The sequence below is a fragment of the Prionailurus bengalensis genome, chromosome C1 (genome assembly GCF_016509475.1).
Source record: "Prionailurus bengalensis isolate Pbe53 chromosome C1, Fcat_Pben_1.1_paternal_pri, whole genome shotgun sequence".
Classification (NCBI taxonomy): Eukaryota; Metazoa; Chordata; class Mammalia; order Carnivora; family Felidae; genus Prionailurus; species Prionailurus bengalensis.
In genome coordinates, this window is record NC_057345.1 from 117,698,204 (window position 1) to 117,713,991 (window position 15,788).

At 53.0% G+C, this 15,788-nt stretch overlaps 1 protein-coding gene across 2 annotated transcripts in view; it reads left to right on the plus strand.

Moving 5' to 3' along the window:
• The window catches only part of TFCP2L1 (transcription factor CP2 like 1), a 58,362-nt gene extending 43,879 nt beyond the window's left edge, over nucleotides 1–14,483 (plus strand). For both annotated transcript variants that reach the window (XM_043576557.1, XM_043576558.1), the window contains 5 exons: nucleotides 1,903–1,993; nucleotides 3,198–3,301; nucleotides 5,723–5,865; nucleotides 10,066–10,117; nucleotides 10,909–14,483. In XM_043576557.1, coding sequence (XP_043432492.1) covers nucleotides 1,903–1,993; nucleotides 3,198–3,301; nucleotides 5,723–5,865; nucleotides 10,066–10,117; nucleotides 10,909–10,955 — 437 coding nt within the window. In that variant the 3' untranslated portion in view covers nucleotides 10,956–14,483. The remainder of the gene's footprint in view (nucleotides 1–1,902; nucleotides 1,994–3,197; nucleotides 3,302–5,722; nucleotides 5,866–10,065; nucleotides 10,118–10,908) is intronic.
• The last annotated feature ends 1,305 nt before the right edge of the window (nucleotides 14,484–15,788 follow it).

Consider the following 15,788-nt stretch of genomic DNA (forward strand, 5'->3'; position numbering starts at 1 on the left):
AAATCCTGCCCCTAGAAGTTTCCAGTCGAGGGTGGCTGTTAGAGCAGACCATGTGGGTCCCATGGGGCGGGCTCTAGTCTACCTGGGAAGGGCCCCCTTGGCCAGGCAAACGAGGCCGCTGCGTACTCAGCAAGCCTTCCTGGTAATGCTGCCTGTCGGTCACACGGTCTCCAGAGCCACAACCTGTGAGATGGTGGTGAAGCCACAGGTGAGAAGGGGAATCTGGTCCTTCCTTCTCTAAATGGTTGTTGAAGCCCTTGCTGACAGGGCTGTTAGAGACCCAGAGCCAGGGCTGTGGGGTATAAGGGTAGACTGAGCAGTGAACATTGCCACCAAGCCGAGTCAGCTCAGAGTGACGGGGAGAGGAGAGTTTTGGCCAGAACTAGAGGAGCGACCCCCAAGGGCATCTGTGGCAGTGGAAGGAGCACCGCACGTGGTCATCTTTCAGCCCAGCTTCTGTTAAGACCTTCCTCTGTGCTGGGGGGCAGGTATGAGGACGGTGGGACAGGGACGTTGTCCTCAGGGGTCCTTGCAGCTTCGAGTCAGTGCAGCTGTGTGAACCAGGCGTCTCAGCGCAGTGTGACCCTCCTGTGATGGGCAGGCTGTGAGGAGGGACGTGGCCCCGGCCCGGGAGGAGCGAGGAGGGCTGCTGTCTTAAGGTGGGGTGCTCTGCACAGGTCTTCCTGAGAAGTGCCCTTGAGCAGAGGCTGGGCCAAAGGAGGGACGTGAGCCAAGTGGGGAGGGGGGCAGTGAAATTTCCAAGCGGGGTGAAAGTGCAGAGGCCACAAGGTGGATGCCTGACTGGTGTGACCACAGAGCAGAGCACCCAGGTGACTGGGGCCAAGGGAACTGGGGAAAGAGGTGAGGTCAGAGAGGTACTGAGGGGCCTGGTAGAAGAGTGGAGGGAGTTTGGCTTTTACTCCGTGTCGGGGAGCCATTGTGCCTACAGAAATACACCTGAAACTGTATCTTAACTGTGGCAGGAAAAGGGGAATATGGATATTGTCACTCCTGGCCATGTGGCTGTTGGCTGGTTTTCAGCAGAAGGCTCGTAGCATACTTGTGCCTCGCAGAGTCCACATGGGCACAAGCCTGTAGAGGCCTCCTTGAGCTTTGAGGAAGAGACTGTATCTGCAGACGAGGATGTTCATAGACCTTATTCATAATCGCTCCCAACTGGGAGCACGCCCAGTGCCTATCGGCAGAAGGGACACGTGAGTGTGGTGTATGCACCCAACCAATAATGTCTAAGAAAGGGCATGAATGATGTATAACCACAAACAGCATGAATGAGCCCAGAAGTAGAGCTTGGAGGGAGGAGCAGACATCGGAAAACACAGCCGACTCCGTTCCACTTATGTCAGTTTCAAAGACGCACGCAAAACTCCTGCCTGTGAGAAATCAGGACAGCAGTTCCCCATTGGCAGGGAGGGGGGCTGGCTGGCACGAGGGGCCTGTGGGGGGTGGGAGCATTCTGCCTCTTGATCTGTGCGCCGGGAGCACGGGTGCCTTCAGAGCGGCCGCCTCTGGCGAGCCATGTACTTTTGTATTCAGGCAAGTGCATGTGCGACCGGCGTCCCGTGCTGGGTGCCATGCTCATATGTTACGTGCCGGTGAACGGTGTGGAGGGAGCGGCAGGCAGGCACAGGCTGTGAGGACCTCTCAGCTCTCATAGATGCCCGATTGTTCTGCCGAGTTTTGAGAACACTACTCCTCTCTTGCGCGGTGGTTTTCTGATGTTTATCTTTTTGCTGTTTCTTTCTCCCTGGAATGTCTGATGCTCCCTGAGGATGAGGCAGACTCTTCCCTGTCTCCCCGCCCACGGTGCAGCATCTGCAGGTGCCCAGGGAGGGGACCTTTTCTGTGTGTCCCACTAACGAGCGGCCTCATTTACCTACCTAGGTGCTGACTTGCTTAAGATGTCTCGAGACGATTTGGTCCAGATCTGTGGCCCTGCCGATGGGATCCGGCTCTTTAATGCCATCAAAGGCCGGTAGGTGCCAGTGTCCAGCTGGATACAGGGGGTGGCAGGAGGCCCCATCCCAGTGGGCTGGCTGGTAGGGACAGGGCTCCTCAGGGGGCAGGTGCAGAAGGAGGCCCTTTGAGGGGGGATCAGGGTCATGGGGGGTGGGGCGGGGCTGGGCCGGCCGGCCGCTGCTCATCTTGCCCGGAGGCCCCTTCTCTCTCTCTCTCTCTCTCTCTCTCTCTCTCTCTCTCTCTCTCTTTTTGGCACGAGCCTTGGCTCTGGATGTCAGCCCCTCAGCCTCAGTGGCTTGCATGGTCCTGGGTTTCCAGCTGCCTCTTCCCAGAGGGAGGCCTGGATTGGCTACTCAGCCTCATGCCGCAGCGCCCGGTTCTCTGGGCAGACTGGAGGGCGGGGCTGGCTCTGAGGGAGCCACCTGCTGCGGCAGAAGTGTTCTGGGCCTCACCGCTCAGCACGGCAGCCCCGGCCTCGTATGGCCATGGAGTGCCTGGTTTCAGGCTAACGTAACTGAGCATGTGACTTTTAAATTTTTTTTTTTTTTTTAACGTTTATTTATTTTTGAGACAGAGAGAGACAGAGCATGAACAGGGGAGGAGCAGAGAGAGAGGGAGACACAGAATCCGAAACAGGCTCCAGGCTCTGAGCTGTCAGCACAGAGCCCGACGCGGGGCTCGAACTCACGGACCGTGAGATCGTGACCTGAGCCGAAGTCGGACGCTTAACCGACCGAGCCACCCAGGCGCCCCTCATTTAACTTTCACACGTGAACAGCCCAGTTTTAGAGGGAGGGAGAGAGCCGGGGTGTGAATCTCAGATCTGATCTGCCTGTTACGGGTTTTACAACGGGGTTAAAGCCTTCATCCCTGTGAGCCTCAGTTTCCTCCTCTGTAAAATGAGGTTCCAGCTCTCTGGGTGTGTGAGGATGGAAGGCAGTGGGCATGTTGAGTTCTGGAAAGCCGGAGAAGGTGTTTGCGCTTGTTACCACCCTGAAAAACGCCTTGTGTCTTGAGCCTCGTGTTCTGGGCAGAGTGCCCTCATGGCCTGTTGTGGGACCTCCTGCCTGCAGGCGAGCCCGCGTGCAGCTTTAGAGGCCCAGCACAAGTATGGGCCCCTGCATGCTGGAACGTTCCGGAACAACAGAGCCTGGTCCTTCTCCCCCTTCCCCCCTCCCCCCTCCCCCCTCCCTGCTATTTATTTCCTCTGCTCCTGCCAGGAACGTGAGGCCGAAGATGACCATTTACGTCTGTCAGGAGCTGGAGCAGAACCGAGCGCCCCTGCAGCAGAAGCGGGATGGCGGTGGGGACAGCAGTCTGTGTGGTGAGTTGTGGGCACCCCTCCCCAACCCAGGGCCGATTATAGGGGTTGGCGGAGTAACAGGAAGATGTAGCAGCAGCCTGAGTCCTCTTGCAGAGAACGTTGCCACTGAACCCATCTCACTCCGGCTTCGTGCAAGACGAGTTTTTGTTCAACTTCCTCCTGGGATCGAAATGTTTTAAGGTGGAGGTCATCCCACAGAATGTGTGGTCCAGCTTACTTCCTTCCTATCTGGGGAACAGGCCCAGAGAGGGGGTGTGTTCCCCCAGAGCCACTTAGCCACTTGTGGTATTGGGAGTGGGGCCTTCTGGCTCCCAGGCTCCCAGGCTGGTGACTGGTGACACTCAGTGGCCATATGCCCGCAGTGTGGCCTCTTGTGGTTTCCCCCAGCTGGATAAGTCTTTCCCGTGTGGTTTGGTGGCTGCACGAGGGCTGAGGAGCACCTCAGGGGCACGTGGCTCTTTCCGGTCGGCAGTCTAGTCTGGAGGCAGTTTGGTGAGAGGACACGGCTGAGGTCAGGCCCAGTGCCGGCCGTGTGGCCTGTTGGCAGTGTGGCCTCGGGCAGGGTACCAGGGCCTGTGCCGCAGCTTCCACGTGTGTGAAATAGAGACAGCAACCCAACCCCCAGGGCGTGCGGTTTCAGTGAGACGATGCAGGGAAGGGGAAGCGCTTTGCTTCTGGGCGCTTGCCAGTGTCAGTAGAGTCTGTTCTTTGTGTGTGTCTGCAGGGAGCGAGGGAGCACCCCGTGTGCCTCTGCGGGTCCCTCCAGATCGCTCTGGCCCTGTCCAGAGGGCTCCGTGTGCTCACTTATTTGCTTCTAGTAGGAACTGTTGGGAACGTTGTCTCACTGTTGGGGACCCTGAGGCACAGAGTGGGTAACTGCCCCAAAACGACAGCGTCGTACAAGGCAGAGCCAGAACCCAAACAGTTGGACCCCAGGAACTGGCTTCTGAGCCCTGGGTCTGGCTCCTGTACGCTTCTGGAGGATGTCTGGCTCCTTCCCCTGCTTTGCAACTGTCAGCCTGTGAAGGACGGATTTCAGCTCATGGAGCTGACCCTGCACGTGCCCCAAGGCTCTAGGACGTGTAGAGATCGTTTGCGGCCTTGCTTCTCGTGTGACCGAGTTGGGATTTGAACCTGGGATTGCCTACTCTAGAGCCTCGTGCTTCCCCAGGCTGCCCCCACCAGACCCCGGATGAGAGGTGGCTTGGGAGGCGTTCAGGGGAGTGTCCCACTGACCCTGTCAGCCGCTCCAAGCACTCCTGGTGGGCACCACACTCAGCTGGGGGCAGGCAAGGCCAGCGACAAAAGGTATACAGCACAGGGTGCCGGCCTGCGAGCCGTCTGGGTGTTTGTGGCCGGCCTGATTTGTTGGCAGAGTGAACTCAGAAAAAGTGGAGCAGGGTAACCTAAACACAGGTAGGTTAGAAGTGTTATAAAAAGGACTCCCCCGAGAGAGGCTGGCATTTGGAGCTGGTGTCTGCACGGGAAGGGGCAGCACACAGCGGCCACCTCCTCTGCGGAGTTGGACGGCCGGTCAGCCTGTCTGACATCCTGGGACGGCAAATCTGTTGCCTGGCTGGCACCCCTTCAGGGGGAGCCGATGTGTGTGCGTTTGCACGTGCACGCACACACGCTTTTGAAAGAATGGGGTCTCTGTTCCTCGGTTGAGGTAGGAGTTTGGGAATCTCTAATTCAATCTGGTTGTGCACCCCTCCCCCCACCCCTGAGCGTGTAGTCCACCGCCGGGAGCCCAGAGTTGCCTCCCGCCTGGCGGGTTTGGATTTCGAATAAGGAAGCATTTCCAGCCTCGGGGTCACTGCTGTCTTCCAGCGGGCTGGTGACACTCCCAGCGCCCCCCTTCCCTTTGTGGTCGCAGTGCTGGAGCTGAGTAGTATTTGGGCTGTGGGGAAGGGCAAGGACAAGACTCGCCTGCTGTCAAGTGGCAGTTGTCCTTAAATCCTGCTCTTTGCTCCCCCAAAGCCATCCAGTGGCCCCTCTGTGCAACGGAAAGGAAGGACAGGGGACACAGGATTTCTCCTCTCTCCTGCGAGGGTGCACGTCTGGCCGCACGTCAGAATCGCTGGAAGCTCGTTAAAATACAGAGTTGTGCCAGCTGATCTCGCTCTAGCTCCCAACCCTAAATGGGTGTCACTGGGTGTGGGGCGGACGCAGGAATTCTACATTCTATGGAAGATTCCCCCCAGGAGAGACGGGTACGGGAATGAGGACCCATAGCCTCGCTGCGGTTCCCCTGTCACTGGGCCGTGCAGGGGCTTTGTGCCTGTTCCAGCCAGGTCCTGGCGAATCAGTCTGGGCATGGGCATCCTTACAACCCAGTGACTGATGGGGGGTGGGCACAGGGGTGGGCTCCTTAGAAAGCAGGCATGTGTTCTACAGAAGGCCCTGTCCCTCACCCTGCAGTGTACCACGCCATCTTCTTGGAGGAGCTGACCACCTTGGAGCTGGTTGAGAAGATTGCCAACCTGTATAGCATCTCCCCCCAGCACATCCACCGAGTCTATCGGCAGGGCCCCACCGGCATCCACGTGGTGGTCAGCAACGAGGTGAGCGCTGCCCAGCCCCAACTTGCGGCCCGGGTCTTGGGGCTGCAGGGAGGCACCCCCTGGGGCTTGGGGATGACTTCCGTCCAGAGATGGCCGCTAAGTCTTCTCTGCGTGCCACATGCCCTTGACTGCACCCGGAGCGCAGGGGGAGAGAGTTCTGTGGCTCTAAATAGTTCTCTAGTGTCCACTCCAGGCCCCATCCTCAGCCAGGCGCCATGCAGGAGCCACGGCACAGACTGCACCCCTGCCCTCAGGGTGCTCACGGTCGGGGCTGGAAGAAGTTGGGAGGAGGGTGGGCGGCGGGTCCCAGGGAGCTGGGTGATGGAGAGGATGCAGGTCGTGTGAGAGAACGGAGCCCTCCTGTGCTGAATGGTGGAGGTGCCGCAGCCTTCCCGGGTCTGTCCTTGGCCACACAGACCTGTACACGGCCCAAGCGGCCGCTGGCAGAGGGCACACGGTGATCTGATCGCACTCACGGCTAAGGAGGGGGTTATTAATTAAACTGGTTTGCCGGGATGTTTAGGCATTCCTGCACACGGCAGAACAGAGCTTTCAGGCCTGTTCTATCCCAGTCCCTCCTCTTGATAATAACAGTAAGGAGTGTCGGTATTTACCCGCTGCTTACTGTTCTAAGTGCCCGCGTAGTGATTCGTTTAATCCCAACAGCTTCCTGTGAAGTGGGTAAAATGATCCCACTTCATAAATGAGAAACTGGAGGCACAGAGAGGCTGAGTAATTGCCCCAGGTCTCACAGCTGGTAAGGGGATGGGAACCCTGGTGTCAGGCTGTAGAGCCCAGCTCATAGACAGCAGGCTGTGCCACCTCCCCTGAAATGAGGCCTTTATAAACACAGTTGGGCTAATGGGGGCAGGGGCAGCCCCCTGAGCCCCCTGTGAGAACTCTGAAAACATCTGGAGAGGACTGTAGGTGACATGGCACCCGGATGGTGGCTGGGAGTGCAGAGCAGATGTGGGCTTTGGGATTGGATGCGTGTCCCCACCTGGACCTTGCTCCCAGGAGCGGAGTGACCTGGGGCAAATTTACGTAACCTCTGTGAGCCTCAGTTTACACATCTGTAAAATGGGGATAAGTATACCCACCAAGGAGGTTGGAGTAAGGATAAAATGAGAAAATAGCATCAGGCAGCAGGAGACCCCAGATAGGGGTGGTGAGAGCCCCCCATTTCATGGCAGTTTGGTCCTGGAGGTTGGCAAGGGGGCAGCGATTGCCTTCCTTTTGAACTCAAAAGCAATTCACAGTTAGTATAAGTCAGGAAGTGTAAATTGGGGCGCCTGGGTGGCTCAGTCGGTTAAGCGTCTGACTTTGGCTTAGGTCATGATCTCACGGTTTGTGGGTTTGAGCCCGGCATCAGGCTCTATGCTGATGGCTCAGAGCCTGGAGCCTGCTTCGGATTCTGTGTCTCCCTCTCTCTCTGTCGCTCCCCCACTCTCCCCCCACCTCAAATATAAACAAACATTAAAAAAAATTTAAAAAGTGTAAACCAGCTGAAGGCAAATGTGAAGGGTCCTTATCTTCCCCACTCTTTTCCTAGAAGAGTTTATGTTAGCTTTGAAGGGATTCTGCCAGACGACGTTTTGTGTGAGCATCCGTCATGTGCCCGAGCGTTGTGTAGGTTGTGTAGGTGTGGGTTTTAAAAACACATGACAAAGATGGATGCCTGGCTGGCTCAGTGGAGCACGCAGCTCTTGATCTCAGGGTTGTGAGTTCAAGTCCCATGTTGGGTGTGGAGATTTCTTAAAAATAATAAAATCTTTACCACACACACACACACACACACACACACACACACACAGACACACACGCACATCCCAAAGGTCCAGCTGTACATTTTCTGCAACTTGCCGTCTTTGTCACCGGTTCAGAACTCCGTCCATGTCATTACGTTCAAATCCAGTGCAGCTATTTTTGCACCCCCATTTCACAGATAAGATGAAGCCCAGAGTTCCCGACTTGAGCACTAACTTTAGAGTAGCCAGGAAGGTTGAGACACCCTGAGCGATGGACTGCTGTAGTGGCACGGAAAATGTGTCACTTTGCATTTCACAATGAATTTCTTTGGTGAAGACAAAAGCCAAGAATGTGCGGAACCCTTGCAATTTCACGGGTCCCTGCAGGAAGTTCCTTCCCCAGCTTGCCCTGTGCCCTCCAGAGTGAGCAGTTAAGCAAGTGAAGCAGAGAACAGAACTCAAAAGCTACCTCAGCTAAGTAGGCGATTCTTATTCCCCTGAAGTCTCCTTGCCTCTTAACCCTGAATCAATTGGAAACCTTTGGTTCTTAATTGCCAGAGTGCTGGAGGCAGCCTGGCCAGCCGCGGAGCCAGCCCCTGAGGTGCAAGGGCACTTAATTAAACAAGGGAGTTACTGATTAAGCCCAAGTGGGCTCTGCTTAGGGCTTTGCATGCCCAAGTGGCTGGGCCGCCAAGAGTCCTAGAGGGCACAGGCCAGTAGTATAGAATAAATGTACTTCATGCATCATTAGGCCCTGCAGGGAGGGGCAGGGGTCGACAGGTGGATGGATTTGCAGGATTTGGGGGGCAATAATATGTAGCTTGACTTTTTTAATTTGGAAAGGGGTTTTGCCATCGTGTTGGCTAGTCTATGCGTGTGGGGGGTATATTTAAGTATATTTTTAATATTCTTTCCGTTGATATTGTGAAATATGGCAGACGTATGCTTAAGTGCCCGATACCTGCACTCAGGTTAGTGCCATATTGTGTTAGCCCCTTTGTGGGCTCCTTTCCTGTTCCACTCCATCCCTCCACCTGCTGGTCTGAATTTTGTGTTAATCGCTCCTTTGTTCCTCCTCAACATATTTAATTTTGCCTATTTTAAAACTTGATATAGGTGGAATAATAGCATATTTTTCTGTGACTTTCTTTCATTTCCCTGTATATTTAAAAAATTTTTTGAATTTTTATTTATTTTTGAGAAAGAGAGAGACAGAGTGCAAGCAGGGGAGGGGCAGAGAGAGAGGGAGGCACAGAATCCGAAGCAGGCTCCAGGCTCTGAGCTGTCAGCACAGAGCCCGACGCGGGGCTTGAACTCACAAACCGCGAGATCATGACCGGAGACGGAGTCGGACGCTTAACCAACTGAGCCACCCAGGCGCCCCCATTCCCTGTATATTTTTGAGATTTCACACAGGTCAGATGCTGCTGGAGGCCAGTGGTGCACTGAATGGCGTAGCATGATTAGGCCACAGTTTGTTCCTGCTTCCGCTGACTGACACAGGCACGGTCTCCAGTTAGCAGTTTCTTTTAAGTTTTTGTTTAAACAATCTCCACACCCAACGTGGGGCACGAACTCATGACCCTGAGATCAAGAGTCCCATGCTCCTCCCACGGAGCCAGCCAGGCGCCCCCTCTAGTTAACAGACAGCGCTGCTCTAAACATTCTCAGGTGCGCTTTGTCCACGTGCCGGAGTTTATCTAGAACCCCAGCCTGTAGGAGGAATGTCCTAGATCCTGCGGGCAAGTTTCACACAGCGGTCATATGGCTGAACACTCCACCAACAGCGGGTGCCAGTTTCCATTGTTCTGCACCCTGGTTCTGTTCTTCTGTTATGGAAACGGCCCCATTTTACAGATAGGGCATGGAGACCAGCAGGAAAAAGGTTGACTTGCCCAAGGTCACTTGGTAGTTAATCAGAATGAGAACTGGAGAGACTCGGCTGAGTAATGCTTCCATTCCTGCCACTTTGTAAACATAGGGGGTGGCGCTGTGTTTCTATTGGTCCTCCTGGGAGTCTGATATACGGAGGCTACCAATCACCAAGGTATTTTTTTTTTTAAGCACTGTAATTTTTTTGTCGTTGTTGCTATTGTACACACACGCGCTTCTGTAATGTGGCCGCTGTAGGGATTGGAGGACCAAGTAACTAGGAGAACGCAAAACGAAAGCAAACAAACATGTAGTTCTCTATTAAATGTGCACATTTTGCTTCCCTGCCAGGCTCCTCTCTGTCCTTCCTGTTCAGTTTTTGTTACTTAAAATGGTAATCATTTTGTACATGTATCTAGTTTCATGTTTCCTTAGTAAGTGTTAGTGGAACCGTTCTGCATTTGTGCAAACACAGTGACCGTCATTTCCGCCAGCTGTGGTGGCTTAGCTCCGTGTCACTGAGGCTTTTCATATTAGGAAGTCCTTGTTGAAGGGACATGGTCTGTCTTTTGCCTTTCAGATGGTGCAGAATTTCCAGGATGAGTCTTGTTTTATCCTCAGTACCTTGAAAGGTAAAGCCCCCTCACCCCTTCTCCTGGCTGCGCCCCCTGCCTCCTGTCTGGGTAATAGGGTGAGTGGGGCCTGCCTGCGCAGTGGGTCCCTGGAGACAGCGTTATCTGGGGACATCATCTGGGGAAAAGGAACGCAGTCTTCCTGTGAAGCCTTGCCCTGGAAATGCGAGAACTATTGAGATTGGCCCCCACAGTCTGTTCTGAAGGGGAAATCCTTGCCAGGAGATGTGTTCTCCATGAACTCCCTCACTCAGCCTGTAGGCCTGGTGGATCAGGGATCTGGGGCTGGGGTGGGATATGAAGGTTCCACTTGGGGAAGGTGTCTGAGAAGGAACTCGTGTGCCAGGAGACAGAAAGACTGGCTGTGACCCTCCTTAGGCCCGGGGCAGGTGAATGTATGGAGTATATCAGAATGAATGCCCTATGACCGGGTCACAGACTCTGGACTCTGACAGGGCCATTCCTTTCCCCCCTGTTCTCTGGATCTAGCCAGCAGCTGCCTTCAGAGAGCTGGGGGCCATAACACCCCGAGAACCACAGTTTGTTCAAAGCCTTCTTGGACATAGAGCCTTCAGTCCTTGGGCCCAGGGCTGTAGTAGAAAGGCTCATTGCCATGAAGCATGTGTTAAAATGCCTGGTTTTGTTAGCACCCTTTGCTCTATGCATCTGTTTGGAGCCAATATCCGTGGCGGGACTCCTGCCGGTACACCCGTACCGTGCCCTCCCTCCTTCCCCAAGGTCATGCTGTCTTGCCCTTCTTCCTGTGAAATGTCCAGTGTTTCTCTTTGCAGCTGAGAGCAATGATGGCTACCACGTCATCCTGAAATGTGGCCTCTGAGCGAAAGTCCAGCGTGTGAAGTACGGCCCCCACCCCACAGCCCAATGGATTCCCTCGGATGTAGAAACCGCACCACTCTACGCCGCAGCCTCCCCTGGCGGGCTGTGGCTGGGAGGGACTTGGCCCAGTCCAGGAAGATCACGGCCCACGAACCAGCAGAACCCTGCGGATGCAGTCTCTGGTGTACGGAAAGCTAGCGGCTCCTCTCTCCCTTCCTCTTGGCCTCCAGCTTTTGAATGTTCCTCGTTCTTTTCCCAGCCCTGCTATCTTAAAGAGGCAAATGGCAAGGCCATCTTCTCTGAAACCCCTTGCTCCCTAGTTGGAGGCCAGTTCACTGAGTGTCTCGGTGCCTTCTGACCATTCCCCTGCCTCCCGGGAAGGCTGTGCCTCCCCCCGACCTTCACCTTTTCTGGGAACCGGCTCCATGACCAGGACTGCTGACTGGATGTAGGTGGCTTGCCAGTGTTCTGTCTTCGTGTTGGTTCCCCTTCTCAGTGACCCTGGTGGGCATCTGTCTTTCTGCTTCTTGGATGGATCGGTGGGAAGGGGACTTATTCTGTGCCTTCTGCTGCTTTCACCTTGACTCTGTTTCTAAGGACCTGCTTTTGCAGTGCCCAGCGATGGGCTCCTGTCTCTGCATTGGTGATGTAGACACCACGATGCTTGTGTAGGACTGGCCACATAGACCTAGGTCTGTGCCCTTGGAAGGAAGAAGGAGAGGATAGAACAACTATTTTTCAGGTACGTTCTCATGAGTATGAAAGGGATGAGAACAGAATGATATTTTGCTTGAGCCCCTTTTATGTAATTTTATGCCCTAAGCAATCATGGGTAAGGAAGATTAGGAAATGAGTATTCGGCTATGTGATCAGGTGACCTTGATGGTCATGATAGCAGGCCCTGTTGGATGGACTTAACCAGGTCCCATTTAAAGAAGACCTTGGCTGACGACTGCCAAACTTACCAAGTTTCCTAGGGTTCATCTTTTCTGTGCGGCCCCAATTTAAATGTTTATCTTTTTTCATGCATGGAGGGAGTGTTTAGGGCATTTTGTCTGCATTGGAGTGGTTGGATCACGTTTCTTCGTGGCTTAATTCTGGGGAACTCTGATTATCAGTAACCAGTAAACTCAGCAATTAGGCTTTGTCTTGCGTCTGTTTCCCGGCACGCAGTGATCTATACTCTTCGCTAACTTAGGTTTAACTTTCAGAGCATTGAGAAGCCCTATGATCAATGGAGCGGGATTTTACAACTTCTAAAGCAGAGCTTTAGGGGATTATAGGGCTGGGGTCAAAGATGATCCGAACTGGGTAGACCTTGCTTTCTTTCCAGTTGGGGAAAATGAAACCTAGAGGGGCAGAGCCATCTGCCTGATATCACACAGTGATAGGGCGATGATAGAAACTCATTATATAAATCAAGACACTTCTCAGGGTGAAAGGGGCTCTGCTCTCTAAGTAAGAGTTATGTTGGGACCACAGGTGGTATGGTGTTCCTACAGAGTAAAACAGCCTCCTGATTCCTTTCCTGTTTTGGGGGAGGGGGTGGGAGCAGGTAACAGCTTTATTGAGATATAATTCACATACAATACAGTGTACCCATTCAGAGCATACCGCTCTATGGTTCTTAGTAAATTCACAGAATCAGCATATTCAATTTTAGGACATTTTTCTCACCCCCAAAAGAAACCCTGTTTCTTTTAGTGATCACCCTCCCACTTTCCCCCCAGCTCCCCTTGTCCTAGGCAACCACAAGTCTCCTTTCCACGTAGATTTACTTATTCTGGACATTTCATGGATATGGAATTACAGTGAGTGGCCTTTTGTTACTGGCTTTTTTTTTTTTTCTCTCGCGTAGTGTTTTCTAGGGCATCTGTGTTGAACATGTATTCATACTTCAGTCCTTTTTATAGTTGAGTAGTATTTCATTCTCTGGATAGATGTGTCACAGTTTGTTTATCCACTCATTAGCCGATTGATACGCGAGTTTCTACTTTTCGGCTGTTTCGAATGATGCTGCTATGAACATATTTGTACAGGTTTTTGCATACATAATGTTTTCATTTCGTTTGGGTATATACCTAGGATGTATACCCTACATACATCTTTCGCCAGGGCGTATACCCTGGCATTGCTGGGTCCTACGGAACTCTATGTTTAACTTTTTGAGAAACTTCCAGATTGTTTTCCAAAGCAGTGGCACCATTTTAGCCTCCCACCAGCAGTGTAGGAGGGCTCGTTTTTCAACATCCTCACCAACACTTGCTGCTTTTTGATTAGAACATTCTCTAATGGGTGTCCAGTGGTATCTCACCGTGGTTTTGATTTGCATTTCCCCAGTGACTACTGATGTTGACCATCTTTTCATGTGCTTATTGGCCATTTCTATGTCTTCTTTGGAGAAATACCTGTTTAGATCCTTTGCCCATTTCTATTTGGATCGTTGGTCTTTTTTTATTGCTGAGTTGCATCAGTTCTTTGTATATTCTAGATACAGGTCCTTTGTCAGCTCTGTGATCTGTAAAACTTTTCTCCCATTCTGTGGATTGTCTTCACCTTCTTATGATGTCCTTCACAGCACAAAAGTTTTTAATTTCGATGATGTCCAAGATCCCCTACTTTCCTTGCTTGTGCTTTTTGTGCCCTATCTGAAAAGCCATGGTGTAATCCAAGTTCAAGAAAAGTTGTGCCTATGTTTCTTTTTAAGAATTTTCATAGTTTGAGCTCAGCAGTGGCCTTTGATTCATTTGAAGTTAATTTCTGTACATGGTGTGAGTAGAGGTCCAGCATCACTCTTTTGCCTGTGGGTACCCAGTTGTTCCAGCACGAGTGGTTGACCTCCTCTCCCGTCCCCAGCCCATGTCTGGCTCCACCATTTTTATAACGGGCTTTCTGTTCTCTGAGTGTCTCACCCTTACTCCCCCTTAACCTCAACAGGACGGGGTCATATTGTGCTCTGGTACTCAGTGGCCTTTCATGGTGTATGTTCTAACTCCACACATTAGTCCTAGGGGAAAGTCAGGACCAGTCATTTCCTTTTTTGAGGACAGTGAGCCACAAGGAAGTGGAATAATTTGCCCAAGGTCACAAGAGTCAGGACTAGACCTTTGGTCTTCTGACTTCCAGCCTTTCAAGGGGTCTGTCAGTCACTAGACCTAAGTGATGCCACTCCCTAGGCCAAGCGATGACAGCCTCGATTTTAATTATTTAATTGTGGCAGACTCCTTTTTATTTAGTTCCAAATGGGGGTCTGATAAAGATCTGTTAAGTTTGCTGTTAGTGGAAGCTTCCATTTTCTGGAATCCCCCACTGCTGTCTGTGTTTGTTTTTAACCTTCTCCTTTTTTTAAAGATTTTATTTTTAAGTAATCTCTACACCCAACGTGGGGCTCGAACTCATGACCCCGAGACCAAGGCCCCACCGCCTGAGCCATCCAGACGCCCCTTTCACCTTCTCCCTGTGGTTCTAGTGGAGTCTTGTAGCTTGCAAAGAAGTAGGAAATAAATACGCTTCTTAATTTGGCACTAAAATGTTTCAGCTGCTTGGTTTCGACAGCTTGTCCTCCTTCCTCAGAACTCAGATGAGCTAGCTGTCCATTTTATTTTTTTCATTTCAAAGCAGAGAAGCCATAGCTTCCCACTCCTGTCCACTTTCTTTCCCAAGAGCTCTGAAGCCAGGACCTGGGCCTGGGGGGTGGGGCAGCCCCTCCCGGAACTGTACCCACTGGCCCCCCCCACCCATGATTCTAGGCTGTGGCTTCTCCACGGCAGCAGCAGTTTTTAAAGGTGCCCCTCCCCCCCGAAGACAGAAAGGATCTCCTCAAGTGCTCAGTCCACCGTCTTGAACCAGAAGCTTCGAGTTGAGGTCCTTATTCTCAGGCCATCACATTTCTTTTTCCATTTGCAGGGTTGTGATAAACTTTTTCCTGTTTACCAGGTTGCACCTTTACCTTGACGACACAGAGGGAGAACAATAGGATTCTCAGGGAAAAAGGGATGGATGGAAAGAGCAGGATAGGGGAGGGAGCTTGAAGCCTGGGGCTTCGGGTCCTAAGCAAAGGCCAGACAGCGTCCCTACAGACCTCCTGCCCGGGCAGCTTGTGGCCCCTTGGGAAGAGCTGTGAACCTAGAGGGGGGGTTCACTGGGAGCACACTGGGGCTGGCCGAGCAGTGTGTCACAAGTTTCCAAGTCCAGTGTGGCTCCGGGGCCTGGCCTGAGTGACCTAAGCTCTGAAAATCATTAACGAGTTGATGAGGAAAATGGAAAACCTGTGCTGTTGTTGGTGGAGCAGAGGGAGTGAGCCCGGAGGCTCTAGGAAGGTGGAAGAGCAGAGCAGGAGGGGTGAGGGTGGCGGCATGACAGTGCCCGAGGTGCAGGAGGAAGTGGAAGGCGCAGGGGGGCGGGAGCCAGGGCCCCCAGACCCTCGCTTGGCCTGAGTGTCTGCCTGTCTGGAGTCGTGGGCGGCTCCGTCGTGAGGTGAATGTGAAGGGCGGCAGGGCTTTCCCTTTGTCCCCTACGTGAAGTCCTTGGCGGGCCAGTAACGGGTCGGGGCACGCATCCTGGTCGCACGGGGCACCACCAGTGCTCCTGCTCAGGCCGCTGTGTGCGCGTCTTTTTTTTTTTTTTTCTATTAAATTTTTTTTTTTTCAACGTTTATTTTTGGGACAGAGAGAGACAGAGCATGAATGGGGGAGGGGCAGAGAGAGAGGGAGACACAGAATCGGAAACAGGCTCCAGGCTCTGAGCCATCAGCCCAGAGCCTGACGCGGGGCTCGAACTCGCGGACCGCGAGATCGTCACCTGGCTGAAGTCGTGACCTGGGTGAAGTCGGACG